Below are 12,628 nucleotides of genomic sequence, written 5' to 3' on the forward strand. Positions count from 1 at the left end.
CAGGACTGGCCTAGGGGTATTTTAAAGGGGTTTTAAATTAAATTTTTAGTAGAAGCGGCCAAATTTAAATAGTTATTTTTAATCTTTTTAAATTTTGTATTGTATTGTACCATTGTTTTAAACTGGCTGTAAGCCGCCCTGAGTCCTCCGGGAGAAGGGCGGGGTATAAATTTAATAAAATCAAAATCAAAAATCAAATTGCATTCTCATGCGGCCTTCACAGCCTCTGAAAACCACGTGAGAACGTTGTGTGCTTTCATGAACATTTCCTATCCATTGTTGGGGAAAGTTGGCGTGTCACCCAAAACGTTGTGGCGTGCCACCTTTGATGCATGTGTCCTAGATTTGGCCCAACTGTCCCAGACCACAGGATAAGCCTGGCGGGATCAAAATGCTTGACGTGGCTGAAGCTTGTAGGTCGGAGAAGGTGTTCCTCTCCAGGCCAGTTGCGTCCGGTGCCCCTGTGGATGCGCACCCGTCTCCCGCCCGCATCGTCGCGCTGGGGCTACAGGCTCTGCTTTGCCTCCGCAGTTACCCAGGATTGCTGATCATCCCGCAGAGCATCCAGGACAACACGGTTCAGCGGATCTCGCGCTGCTACCGGCAGAACCGCTTCCCGGTGGTCTGCTGGCGGAACTCGCGCACCAAAGCCCTGCTGCTGCGGTCGGGGGGCTTGCACGGGAAGGGCGTTGTGGGTCTCTTCAAGTCCCAGAATGCTCCCGCCACAGGTACCTCCGGGGCGGGTCTCCTTGTGCCCTCCTCGTGCCCTCCCCTCCCCTGAGTTCCTCTCCTCCCGCCTCTCTTTCCAGGCCCCTCCCAGGCAGACTCGACCAGTCTGGAGCAAGAGAAGTACCTGCAAGCCATCATCCACTCCATGCCCCATTATGCGGACACCGGTGGGCGCAACACGCTCAGTGGCGGCTTCAGCTCTGCCCACGTGAGCCACTCAGGTGAGTGGGTGGGCAGCCTGCGCTGGAGGGCGGTCCAAGAGAGGCCAGCTGCTTTTCTCCAGCCTTTGTGGCAACCTCAAGGAGCCGGTCTGGGTGTGGTGGCTGACGTAGCCCTGGGAGGCCGGGGGAAGGGAGCCTCGGCCGGGTGAGTCGTGTACAGCTGTGGCGTCTCCATCGCATTTGCTAGCAGGTTCTCCTCCCCCCCATTTCATTTGCGCAGCACAACCCACCTCCATTTCTTGTTTGTCTGACTGACATTGGCTCCACCTGGAATGGCTGGCCTGTGGCAACTGGGACCTCGCCCTCACCCACCATGCTGCCTGCCCAGGAAAGGGGTCTAGCAGTGGCAGGGGGAGGCTTAGGCAGGTGGGGAGGGTTTTCTGCCCTCCTGCGGGATCTAGGGCAGGCGGAGGGGCATGATTCCCAGAGTATTCTGCCGGGGAGGGGAGGGGAGGGGAGGGGAGAGGCTGCTCTCCTGAGCCCCGGTGGGAATGTCCACCTTCTCTTGGTGCTACAGATTCTTCTGAGAAGCGTCAGCCCAAGCTGGGATCCCTTATGAAGCAGGTGATGGGAGGGAGAGACGAAGGGTCCAGCACGGGGAGCCGTGGAGGTGAGACGTTGGCAGCAGCTGCTGCTGCTGCCACCCCTGGCTGGCTGGTGAAGGGCCGGCTTTGGGCGCTGGAGGCAGGTCCTGCTTCCTTCCTTGCAAGAGCAGGGTGATGGGTGGGGGAATCCCAGAGTGGCCTACAGCTCTCCCAGGCATTTGTCACTCATTTCGTCTGCTCCTCCATCGAGTCATTTATCCCCCCACCCTTTGCCCACCCCGAGAGTGAGCAGTTCCCCCCCTCCCATCTCCCCCTGCTGAGATGCTTCTCCATCGTGTTCCCTCTTAGCCCCAGGTCACAGAACTAGGGTAATTACCTTCTCCAGCCCCAAGATTGCCGCACCAAGGAAACCTGACTCCCCCCGAGGTACAGTATGGCCACCGGGATCACTCATGTGGCCCTCACCCGTGGCTAACCCAGCCCCAGCCCCAGCCGGGCAGGCCCTCCTCCCTCCCTCCCTCTGGCTGTCCGTCCACCTCCCTCTCTCTGCGCTAACCGTCCTGCACCCTCCCTGCATGTTCTGTGCGTCTTCCCGTGCTTTGGGGCCCCTCTTAGGAAAGCCCCCTGCCCCGGATCCTGTGCCGCTTTGGAAGGGCAGCTCACTCCAAAGGGGCGGCATTTCCTGCGGTGACGGGCGCCATTTTCCTTCCAGGCAAGTGGGGCAGCATCCGAGCCGGGGGCCGCTTAAGCAGCTACGCCCTCAATGTGGAGGTCGGGTCCCGACTGGCTGGGAAAGAATTTGGCGCACAGCCCAACGGGTCCCCCTCGGAAGCCGGTTTCCTGCGCCAGCTCTACATAATCGGAGACAAGTCCCAGTTGCGGGTACTGATTGGCTGGGCCAGGCCAGGGGAGGTTGTTACCCACTGCCCCCCCCATGAGAGCTGGAGGGGGGGAGATGGGTGCTAAAAGCCTCCCTGGAAACGCTCCTTTGTGCTTCCCAGGGAATCAAGGCGGACCCCTTGCAGCACTGGGAGATGGTGCCCATCGAGGTGTTTGACGCGCGGCAAGTCAAGAGCAGCTTCAAGAAGCTGATGAAGGCCTGCGTCCCTGGCAGCCCCTCCCCAGAGGCCGGCCTGGCCTACCTGCGCTCCCTGGAGGAGTCGGAGTGGCTGGTGCAGGTCAGTGGCAGAGAACCTGGGTCCAACCTCCTCCTCCTCCTCCTCCTCCTCCTCCTCCTCCTCGCTTGCTGGCCTGGCTTTAGGCAGAGCCCGGGGGCTAGGCCCCCTCCCCTCCGGCCTTGACCCCATGGGCCTTTGGCTGCCCTAGCCTGTCTTTCTGGCCGGAAAGGTAGCCTGAACTAATGCACCCCTACACACACACACACACACACACACACACACTTGCATGCTTGATGTTGTAAAGGTCGTGCAATCTCCGTCTGTCTGCCCCAGGAGAGCAAGGCAGCCCTTGTCAGGCATCAAAGGCCGGAGGATGGGGGGGGGGGAGATAGGCTTGGCCCCTGTTTTTAGGATATTATTAAAACTTTCCTTTTTCTCAGGCATTGGATTGCTTTACTACCTAGTTGACGTAGGGTTTTATTCTAATTATGGTTTAACAATTGTTAAATATTTTTGGAGGTGGCTTGAAGCTTCAGATTCTTCTTTCAACACCTGGGGGTGGGGGTGGTAACAGGCATGTTATGACTTTCCTGGCTTGAGCCTCTCCCAATTGCCCCCACTCATGCTGTTGACCTCAGGTGCGTGGATCGTTGTTTGGGTGATCCTGAGCTGTTGGGTGTTTGGTTTTTTTATATTCCGTAATTTATATTATTATAAACTGCCTCGACTCACCTATGCGAGACGGGCAGCTGTATAAATCAGATCAATACAAACATACATGAACGAAGACAAAGACCAGGCATTGTGCAGGGGTTAGGGTTAGGGTCCTGGGAACGGTGAGCAAATTGAATCAGTCGGGTGCAGGGAGCTGGCGTGAATTCTTAGGAATCGGAGTCTCCAAGAAGTGAAGGAGGAGACGACGGAGGGAGGGAGAATCTGCGGGGCCTGAAGTGGGGAAGGGAGGCAAAGGGGAGGAGCGGCTGCTGCACCCTCATTCAGCGTGGAGGGTGGTTCCTTTCCAGGCGTCAAGGGGAGGATCGGAGGGAGACATTCTGGCATTGGGATACAGGGAGGGTGTCTGTCCTCTGTTCACCTAGAGCAGGGGTCCCCAACGCCCGGTCCGTGGACCGGTACCTAGCCGCATCATGCCAGCAACATAAGCAAAGCCCCATCCGCGAGATGCAGGCAGCACACAAAACCACGCCTCCTCCGGTCCGTGGAAAAACCTCTCTCCACGGAACCGGTCCCTGGTGCCCAAAAGATTGGGGGCCTCTGACCTAGAGAGCCCTGGGGGGAGGGGAGGCTGAGGTTGCCTACCCAGAGAAGATCGAGGAGGAAAAGGGGGAAAAAAGAAGGAAGAGAGAAAGATGTGCCCGCCAGCCCTTTCAGCTAAGACCCCAGACTCCCAGGGAAGACACAGCCGTGGGGCTGAAATCGGTCTGCTCTTGAGGGGTGCTTCTGGATCCTTGACACCATTCAGCTGCCAGATAAACGGGGCCGGTTGTCTCAAGGACACGGGCAGTGCAGGGAGAGGCCTAAGCCTGCCCACCTTTGGTTGAAGGGGCCTCGGCAGGAGGTTGGGGTTTGAAGCAGGCCCAGCACCATTATACCCTCCTCTTGTGCCAGGGCCTGGGGGGGGGGGGGGAGGACAGCAGCCAACCTGGGAGGAGGGGCCAGGGGATTTGGACCTGCGCTTGCTCAAGGGCAGCCAGCAGGACTGCTGCTGCAGGCGGCCCTGCCCCTGAATTCCAGGCAGTTGCGCGTCAGGCAGGGGTCAACTGAAGAAAAAAAAAAAGGAAAGAAATCACTGGAAGGAGAACCTTTGCAGCTGTGCAGTGACTCTCCCTTTCTTTATGGCAGATCCATAAAATCCTGCAGATCTCGGTGCTTGTGGTCGAACTGCTGGACACGGGCTCCTCGGTCTTGGTCAGCCTGGAGGACGGCTGGGACATCACCACTCAGGTCAGCAGGCCTCCTCCCAGAAGTGGCCCTGCCTTGGCCCCGAGTCTCCCCCTGACCCGCCTCTTTCCCCCTCAGGTGGTCTCCCTTGTGCAGCTGCTCTCGGACCCCTATTACCGCACCATGGAGGGCTTCCGGCTCCTGGTGGAGAAGGAATGGCTCTCCTTTGGGCACCGTTTTGCCCATCGCGGGGCACAGACCCTGGCCAGCCAGAGCAACGGCTTTACACCTGTCTTCCTGCAGTTTCTGGATTGCGTCCATCAGGTGAGGGAGAGAGGCCTGGCCGGTCCTGGCTTGCCCCCCTCCTCCTCCCCCTCCTCCTCCTGCTGACCTTCTGGGCCTCTGGCCGTGTCTTGCAGATCCACGCACAGTTCCCCATGGAGTTTGAGTTCAGCCAGTACTACTTGAAGTTTCTCAGCTACCACTCTGTGTCCAACCGCTTCCGCACCTTCCTCCTGGATTCTGACTACGAGCGACTGGAGCTGGGTAAAATGGGTGGGACCCGAGATGGTAGTGGGAGGCCTCTAGGACCGGCCAGCTGAACTGACTCCCCCTTGCAGGTCTCCTGTATGAAGAGAAAGGGGAGCGGAAGGGCCCCCAGTCCTACCGGTCCATTTGGGACTACGTGGACCGGCTGAACAAGAGGACCCCCGTCTTCTTCAATTACATGTATGCCCCTGAGGATGGGGAGGTGAGTGCCACCCGGTCAGCCAGCGGCGGCCCTGGGGAGGAGGGTGGAGAGGTCGGGCTGGATGGTGCGCCAGCTGCTGCCTGCCTTGTGTTCAGGTCCTGCGTCCGTACAGCAATATTTCCAGCCTCAAGGTGTGGGACTACTACACCCACGAGGCTCTCTCGGAGGGGCCGTCCTATGACTGGGAGCTGGTGCAGGATCAGGGGGAGCTCAGTGAGGAGGCTGGCCAGCAGGACACCGGCACCCCCCAAAGCCGTCGCAAGATCGTTTGGCCCTGTTACGACAGCTGCCGCCGAGTCGAGCCAGACGCCATCTCTCGGCTGTTGGAGGTGAGCGGCTGTGCCGGGCCTGTTTGGGGCCCGGGGGGGGGGGCGCTTGCAGAGGGATGCCCAGTCGTCCGGGCAGCAGCAGCCATTGGACAGAGCTCGGGCAGGCCCAGGAAGCGCAACAATACCCTGGCCGATTGGAAGAATGTGCTCCAGGCTACGCAGCTGAACTCCCAAGGGCTGGTGGAGCTCCATGGTGCCCCCAGCTCCGCAGCCCCAGAGCGGGAGTGGCTGCTTCTCCTGTTACCCCTCGGAGACTCCTGGGGGGTGAGGGTGGAGGAAAGCCTGCAAATTCAAAATGAGAGGGGAGTTAATAACAGTGGATCAGAAAAGGAAAAATGGACAGGTGACTTAGCAGGCAGCCTTGACCAGTCCTGCCCCCCCCCCCTTTCCCGGTTCCAGGAGGTGCAGAATCTGGAGATGGAGCTGGGCCAGGTCCCAGAACGCTGGAAGGAGACCTGGGACAAAGTGAAGGCTTCCCAACAGTCGGAGGGCTCAGCGCTGGACAGTAAAGTAAGGAGTCCAACTGTGCACGCAGGGCGGTGGGCGTGGGGGGGGGCTGCTTTTGCAAGCGGCTTTTATCAGAATGCCTTCCTTCCACTGACCACCCACTTCCCGCAGGCGGCAGCGCCCAGTTCTCTACTGATGGCATCGAGTCTGTCGCATCAGCGGCGTTCGCTCGGCGTCTACCTGCAGGAGGTGGGCAGCGGCAGCTCCACCTTAAACCTCAGCCTGGACAGTGAAACCAGCAGCTCCTCCACCCCCTCGAGTGGGAAGCAAGGGGGCCGTAAGAGCACCGGCACGCTTTACAGTCAGTTCCAGACGGCAGAGAGCGAGAATCGGTGCGGATGGGTGGCTTGGGAGGGCCTGGGGGTGGGGTGCAAGGTGGGATGGAGCCTATCGGCTTCCTCCTCCTCCTCCTCCTCACCTCTTTTTCTCCACAGTTCCTACGAGGGCTCCCTCTACAAGAAAGGAGCCTTCATGAAACCCTGGAAGCTGCGCTGGTTTGTGCTGGATAAAACCAAGCATCAGGTAGGGGGGGTTTGCTTTACTGGGCAAGGGACCCCTTCTGCCTGGCTGGTTAATTGGCACAGCTCTGACCTTTGGCCTTCCTTCCTTCCTTCCTTCCTTCCTTCCTTCCTTCCTTCCTTCCTTCCTTCCTTCCTTCCTTCCTTCCTTCCTTCCTTCCAGCTGCGATACTATGACAGCAATTTGGACACAGAGTGCAAAGGGATGATTGACCTGGCTGAGGTGGAGGCCATCACTCCAGGCACCCCCACTATGGGAGCCCCCAAGATGGTGGATGAAAAAGCTTTCTTTGATGTAAGTGACCTTTGAGCCTGATGGAGGGCAGCCCAGTTGGGGAAAGGTGAAAAGTGGCTGGTGTGGGGTGCGCGTTGCCCCCACACCTGGTGCCCCCCCCTCGCCCGTTCTTAGGACCTTGCTTCTCCTCCTTGGCAGGTCAAGACAATAAAGCGGGTTTACAATTTCTGCGCCCAGGATGTGCAGCTGGCCCAGCAGTGGATTGATCGCATCCAGAGCTGCTTGTCTGATGCCTGAGGTGCCGTCTGGGCCTCAGTGCCACGCTTGGCCTGGCACAGCACCGCACAGGACGGAAGGAGGTGGGGTGTGTTGCCCAGGAGGGAGACCCCAGCCTGGCTTGGGCACGTGCAGTTTGCGGGGAAGGGCATGGCTGGCCTCTCCCGTCTTGCAAAGAGGCGAGTCCGTCACGCGTCCGGCCTGGCGGATCCTCAGGAGGAACTTGCTCATCCTCCATCCTTGCCTGGAGGTTGGCAGAGCCATCGGACTTCCATGCCCCGGCTGCCTCCGGAGCAAGTCTGGCCGGCCGAGGAAATGGGCTCTGCTCTGTCGGGGAAGCTGGCCGAGGGTCTGGCTGCGGGCAGAGGTGGAAACAGATTGATGCAAAGCATGATAGCAACCCACCTCCCCCCCCCACACGCCCGGGGGCTGGAAGTCCTGATGTTGGGAGGTTGGAAGACAGAATTAAGGGGTGTGTGTGCTGCACTCTGCCCCTTAATGCTGCTGCTGATGGACAGAATGGACAGTTCCTGGTCAAAGGCTCAGTCAGGTGGCGGGGAGACGTTTGTGACCCCCCCCACCGGTTCTTGATCACTTTCCCCTCCCCCCCCCCAGCATCCTCAGGGCTAGCCCTGGAGTGCAGGGCAGCTAATGGCCTCCCCCCCCATGTGCTAGCCTAGCATCTGAGAGCAAATCATGTAACTTGGTCTTTCTGCTCCTGCATCACCATCACGTGTACACACACACACACACACACACACACACACACCCCGGATCCCAGATTGCAGCCCTCTTCATTCCCTTCTCCTTTTGAACAGTAGAAGGAGATGGGTGAAGCTCTAGACCTTGTCCGTAGTTTGGACCTCCCCCCTCCTATTTTTTATTGGTACCATAAAGGCCATGGCTGGTGTGAATTTGGGGGGTTTTGTAACTTCTTGAGCAGTTGTAGATTATTGAAGTTTCTGTACATTGTGTCAAACCTAAAGAGTTCTTGTATTGTATTGTGCTTAGAGGAAAAATATATATGAAGAGAAAAAAACTAATGGAATTTAATAATAAAAAAAAAACACATCACGGGTTTGGCTAGATGTGACTCTGTGCCTGAGGGGTTCCTGCAGCCTTCCTGCCACAGATCAGTTTGGTCTGGATGCTCTTTTAAGGTCCAGTTCCAAGGTGATGTACTTTGATTTGGGGGGTTTTTTCCTTTGGGGAGGCGGCATCCAGAACCAGGCAGCGGAACAGTTTTAAATAATCACAAGGTGGCTACTTCTTCCAGGCCAAGTCTTGCACACTAAAGGAGGATTTTGTTCAACACGCACATAAGTTGACGTGATTTCATTTTGGCATCGTTTTATTTAAAGAATGAAGCTAGAAAATGAAGTATTTAAAAAGAAATAATTTGATAATGTATTTCAGTTTTCTTCTGCTGCATTAAAAATATATATTCATACATTTCCTGGATTTGCAATCTACATTGAATAGCAATCATCGTATGAGGCAGACAATTTGCAGACAGCAAGACGGCTGTGGCCTTGGGTGATCCGGTCCGGGACTGCTAAGCCAGCCACAGGTCTTCCTTCACACACTCCCCCTTGGCTGTGTCTCTGCCAGCATGAAGCTGGTTGAGCATCAGTTTGCTGGTGATGCCCACCTGTGCATCTCAGTGCCTGCCTCACCCAGGGATGCTGTCCGTCCGCTGTCTCAGGGGGCCTGGAGGCTGTTTTGGACGGTCTTTCTGGGCTCTGGCTAAAAGATCAAATGGCAACTGCGGCAGATTCATCTCCGCATCCTAGTTGCCCTTTTTCCTGGATTGGCAGACTGGCCATCATTCATGCTTTCAACACCTCTTGTGTTATTGTTCTGATGTGCTCTGACTTTCAACACCATCTGATGCTAGTTCTTCTGTTCCAGACTTCAGGTGAGTGTTAATGGGCACATCTTGAAGCACTCATGTGGGCCTGTTTGGTGGGCTGCTCTGCCTGCCAGTGCAGCTGGATCCAGGTGTAACCCAAGGTGATGCTTGTTACCTAAATAGCTTGGGGCGTTATATCTATGGGCTTGTCTTTCCCTCCAATTGCCCCGTCCTATAACAGCAGACACCTAACGTAGGTCCCAGAGTCTCAACTTCCCTGCCTTTCAGCTCTCTGCCCACAACCCCAACGTGCTACCCTTTGGAAGACCTGTAACAACTTGGTTTTCAAATGAACTAACCAGAAACCAGTTTGTTCGAGGATGACTGGAACTTATCTGTATTTCTCCAGCACAATTAGCTGTGTATTTGGTTTACTATTTGCATTTTTCATGCTGTTTCAATTCTATGTGCCACCTTGTTGATTAGGCAGCCTTATGAATCAAATAAATGAGACTCCTCTTCTGCAGCACTGGTGGTAAGCTAGAAGCCAAACTGCATTTAGCAGAGCAGATGGAAACATTAGTGACCACAAAGGTTTCTACAGGAAGGGGCTTAACTTCCTGACCACGAAGCATACGAAGAATCTTTGAATGCACACATGCATGCATACACACACACACACACACCAATGCCAAAAGTAATAGATTACTCCATGGAGGAAAAAGCAGCAGCTATTACTAACCATGATGGCTACAGCCAGAGACTGCATGCTGTTGCAGGGCAGGTACTGAGCCTGATCCGTGGTGCCTGTTGGTAGGCTTTATTGGAAGCGCAAGTTTCACTGCCGGGAGGGGGGGGGGAAGAGGCTGCACTTCAGGATAGTGCACATAGTTTGGAAATTCAATTTCTTCCCAATTGCCATTGTAACCAAGATCCCTGCTGCCATCGCCACCCCACCTCCCCAAGCTATTGGATCCAGCTGCTCTTCCCAGCCCTGTGGTGTGGGCTTCACTTTTCCGAAAGGGCCTGAACTTGTAGACAAGCCAAAGATTTCTCTGATGGACAGCAGTGGGCAAAACACACACTTGCTAACCAGGTTACTGGGAAGAGAGCATTCCAGCCACCGGCATTTGCCTTTATAACAAGAAAAACTGCAGTCCAGACAGAATGAGACCATCTTCTTTGGCGCAAAGCTTGGCTCCTGCCGGCTGTTCCCATCTCCATTGCAACCTTCCTTCTGTGACCGGGGGGGGGGGGGGCTCACAGGCAGGGCACACTCATACAAATATCCCATATAATTTTCCCCGGATGCATTCGTCAGAGTTATCCTAGAGGAGCGAGGTCCATTGTCAAAGGAACAAATGTAAGAGTGGAATTAGAAGATGCACTTAGTGGAAGAATGAAAACCCTGGAAGGGAAACAGTGCAGCGATAGCAACCTGCCTGGGGGCTCGGAGGAGGGCTTGCAGCTGGCCTTGCAGGAAGAGGAGAGCCAGCCGCTGCTTCCCTAAGGAATCAAGGCTGGGTGGGTGTGTGTGTGTGTGGGGGGGGGTTAGGGCAGCAGAATGTTTCAAACCAAAAAGAAAAAAATTCCAGGTTCTGGAACCAGAATTTCCATCACTAAGCGAGGCAGTGCACTGCCAAAACACGTACCACACCGTGTGGCAGCGGCAGTTTCCGTAGTCCCAGTTGTGGTTGTTAGCCCAAGACTTCTCCTCTGCCATGCTCATCTTCAGCTTCCTCTCCCCTCCTATCTCCCCCTCCCATTTCTGCCTTTTGACCACCCTGCCCTGTGCTCTGCCCTGTTCCCCGCCACCCTAAGACCCCATCACCCTTGCCGCCCCAGCTGACCTCCTTTCGCTGCGGAGACATGCCCGGCCTGACCTCTGCCAGGCAGCTGCTGGGGCACACGGTCGTCCTGAGGGTGGCACGGGCAGCAGAGTGCAGGGCAACCAGAAGAGCACAAATGGGGGGGGGGAACGACACGTGTGGGGGGGAGTTGAAGCTCACCCTGGAATTATAAACGTGGGTGGGCTGCCCAAGCAACCATACTTTGGTCACGTGACTGCAGGGTGTTGCAGCAGCCATAACTGTTCTCATCTGTTCAGTACAATCGTAACTTCGGTCACTAGACGAGGGGTTGTTAAGTGAGGACTATCTATATTAATTTGTCCTTCTAGGCCAGGCATGTCAAACTCATGACATCACGTGACATCGCACAACGTATTGGGACTTTTCCCCCATTGCCGGCAAAGGGGTGGGTGCGGTTTCGGTGTGACGGCAGTTTGACATGCCTGTTCTAGGCAAAGAACTCCCGTTTTATTTTCCATGCTGAGCACTCAGTGCATGGACAGGAACGGCTATCGGCAGCCCTCCAACGTACGGACGAGTGGTTCACCTCCAAGAAACTACTAAGGGGGAGCTCGGGGCCCGGCCCCCGTCCAATTCCCTGACCACAAACCACACAGCTCACGCAAGTGGGAGAAAAGTGGGCTGGCCTTGATCCTCAAAGGTCTCTGGCCAACCCTTTAATTTGCAAAAAACATGGGACAACAGACATTGAGTTTTTTTTCTAAAAACAAACGGAGCGTTGTTATGCTGGGGGTGGACTGCAACGGTGCCAGATTTAAGCTCGTTTTCTTCACCCACCCCAGAAAAACGTTTAGGTCCAGTGCTGAGGATCAGCAAGTCCCACTGAGGTTTGGCAAGGAGCAGGTAGCTTCATAGAGCCACGAAACACCAGGAGGGGCACCAAGGAGCCAATTCCATCCAACGGCTCTGGGCCAAAATCACGGTCTCGATTCTGCAGCTCAGCCACCCTCCATTCTTCCGCTGGGGGGGGAGGGAGGGAGACTGCCCCTGCCCCCCACAGAGCCTTTCCAGCTGCCCCCGAGTCCACGTCTCATCTAGGGCACGGCTCACACTTGGCCTCCCCAAATGTCTCTTCCAACTTTCAAGGATGGCATGAGAGCCAAAGTGCAAAGTGTTGCAGTTCTTGTTTCTATTAAAATTTTTACAAAATCAAACACACCAAAGGAAGAATCAAACTCTGTGTGAAAGGGAAGTCTCCAGAGACCACCCCACCCCAGAAACGCTCCAGGACCTCGTTTCTCGCAAGGTCACCTTGGTTCCCAGGGATGATGCCGGCTGATGTAAGTCCCTCACCTGACGTGCCTGCCTTCCTTCCTCTCAAGATCAGCAAGAAATTCTGTCCCCCAGGCCACCCGCTACCCGTTGCTCCCTGCCCCCAACTTTCTTGTGTAGTGGCCGCGTTCCCGATTGGGAGTTATTGCTCGATAAAAAGCTGGCAGGCAAGTTCCAGCGCCAGCTTTGTCCCAGCATCATTGGGCCAGTCCGGTGCTTTCCTGGAGAGCAGAGGGGGCTGGATGCAAGCCTGGGAGGTCAGGGCCCGCCCCTCCTGCCTGCAAGAGCCAAGCCAAGGAAGGGCACCGCTGCAGGCCAGTCAAGGCTGGATGGAGCTGGGGGGGGGGGCTGGAGGAAGAGGAGCTGACGCTGCACTCGGGCCACGGAGAGACACGGCTGAAGAGGGACCCGCTCTCTACTCTCTGTTCTCATCGAAGGCAGCCTTGGTTACAAAGAACACGTGGGCAGCCCAGCTGCAGTCAGGCATTTTCCGGGCCGTCCCCCG

The 12,628-nt window shown here is 56.2% G+C and overlaps 1 protein-coding gene across 1 annotated transcript in view; it reads left to right on the top strand.

Annotated features, from left to right (window-relative positions):
• The window catches only part of SBF1 (SET binding factor 1), a 51,415-nt gene extending 43,896 nt beyond the window's left edge, over positions 1 to 7,519 (top strand). Inside the window, exons 28-42 of the mRNA XM_029284492.1 lie at positions 532 to 728; positions 810 to 950; positions 1,468 to 1,560; positions 2,208 to 2,377; positions 2,497 to 2,673; positions 4,474 to 4,575; positions 4,651 to 4,836; positions 4,932 to 5,058; positions 5,133 to 5,263; positions 5,359 to 5,592; positions 5,992 to 6,109; positions 6,218 to 6,431; positions 6,534 to 6,621; positions 6,781 to 6,912; positions 7,051 to 7,519. Of these exons, the coding sequence (XP_029140325.1) occupies positions 532 to 728; positions 810 to 950; positions 1,468 to 1,560; positions 2,208 to 2,377; positions 2,497 to 2,673; positions 4,474 to 4,575; positions 4,651 to 4,836; positions 4,932 to 5,058; positions 5,133 to 5,263; positions 5,359 to 5,592; positions 5,992 to 6,109; positions 6,218 to 6,431; positions 6,534 to 6,621; positions 6,781 to 6,912; positions 7,051 to 7,149 (2,209 nt within the window). The 3' untranslated portion in view covers positions 7,150 to 7,519. The remainder of the gene's footprint in view (positions 1 to 531; positions 729 to 809; positions 951 to 1,467; positions 1,561 to 2,207; positions 2,378 to 2,496; positions 2,674 to 4,473; positions 4,576 to 4,650; positions 4,837 to 4,931; positions 5,059 to 5,132; positions 5,264 to 5,358; positions 5,593 to 5,991; positions 6,110 to 6,217; positions 6,432 to 6,533; positions 6,622 to 6,780; positions 6,913 to 7,050) is intronic.
• The last annotated feature ends 5,109 nt before the right edge of the window (positions 7,520 to 12,628 follow it).

Source organism: Protobothrops mucrosquamatus, unplaced genomic scaffold, assembly GCF_001527695.2.
Source record: "Protobothrops mucrosquamatus isolate PMUCROS unplaced genomic scaffold, P.Mucros_1.0 scaffold655, whole genome shotgun sequence".
Lineage (NCBI taxonomy): Eukaryota > Metazoa > Chordata > Lepidosauria > Squamata > Viperidae > Protobothrops > Protobothrops mucrosquamatus.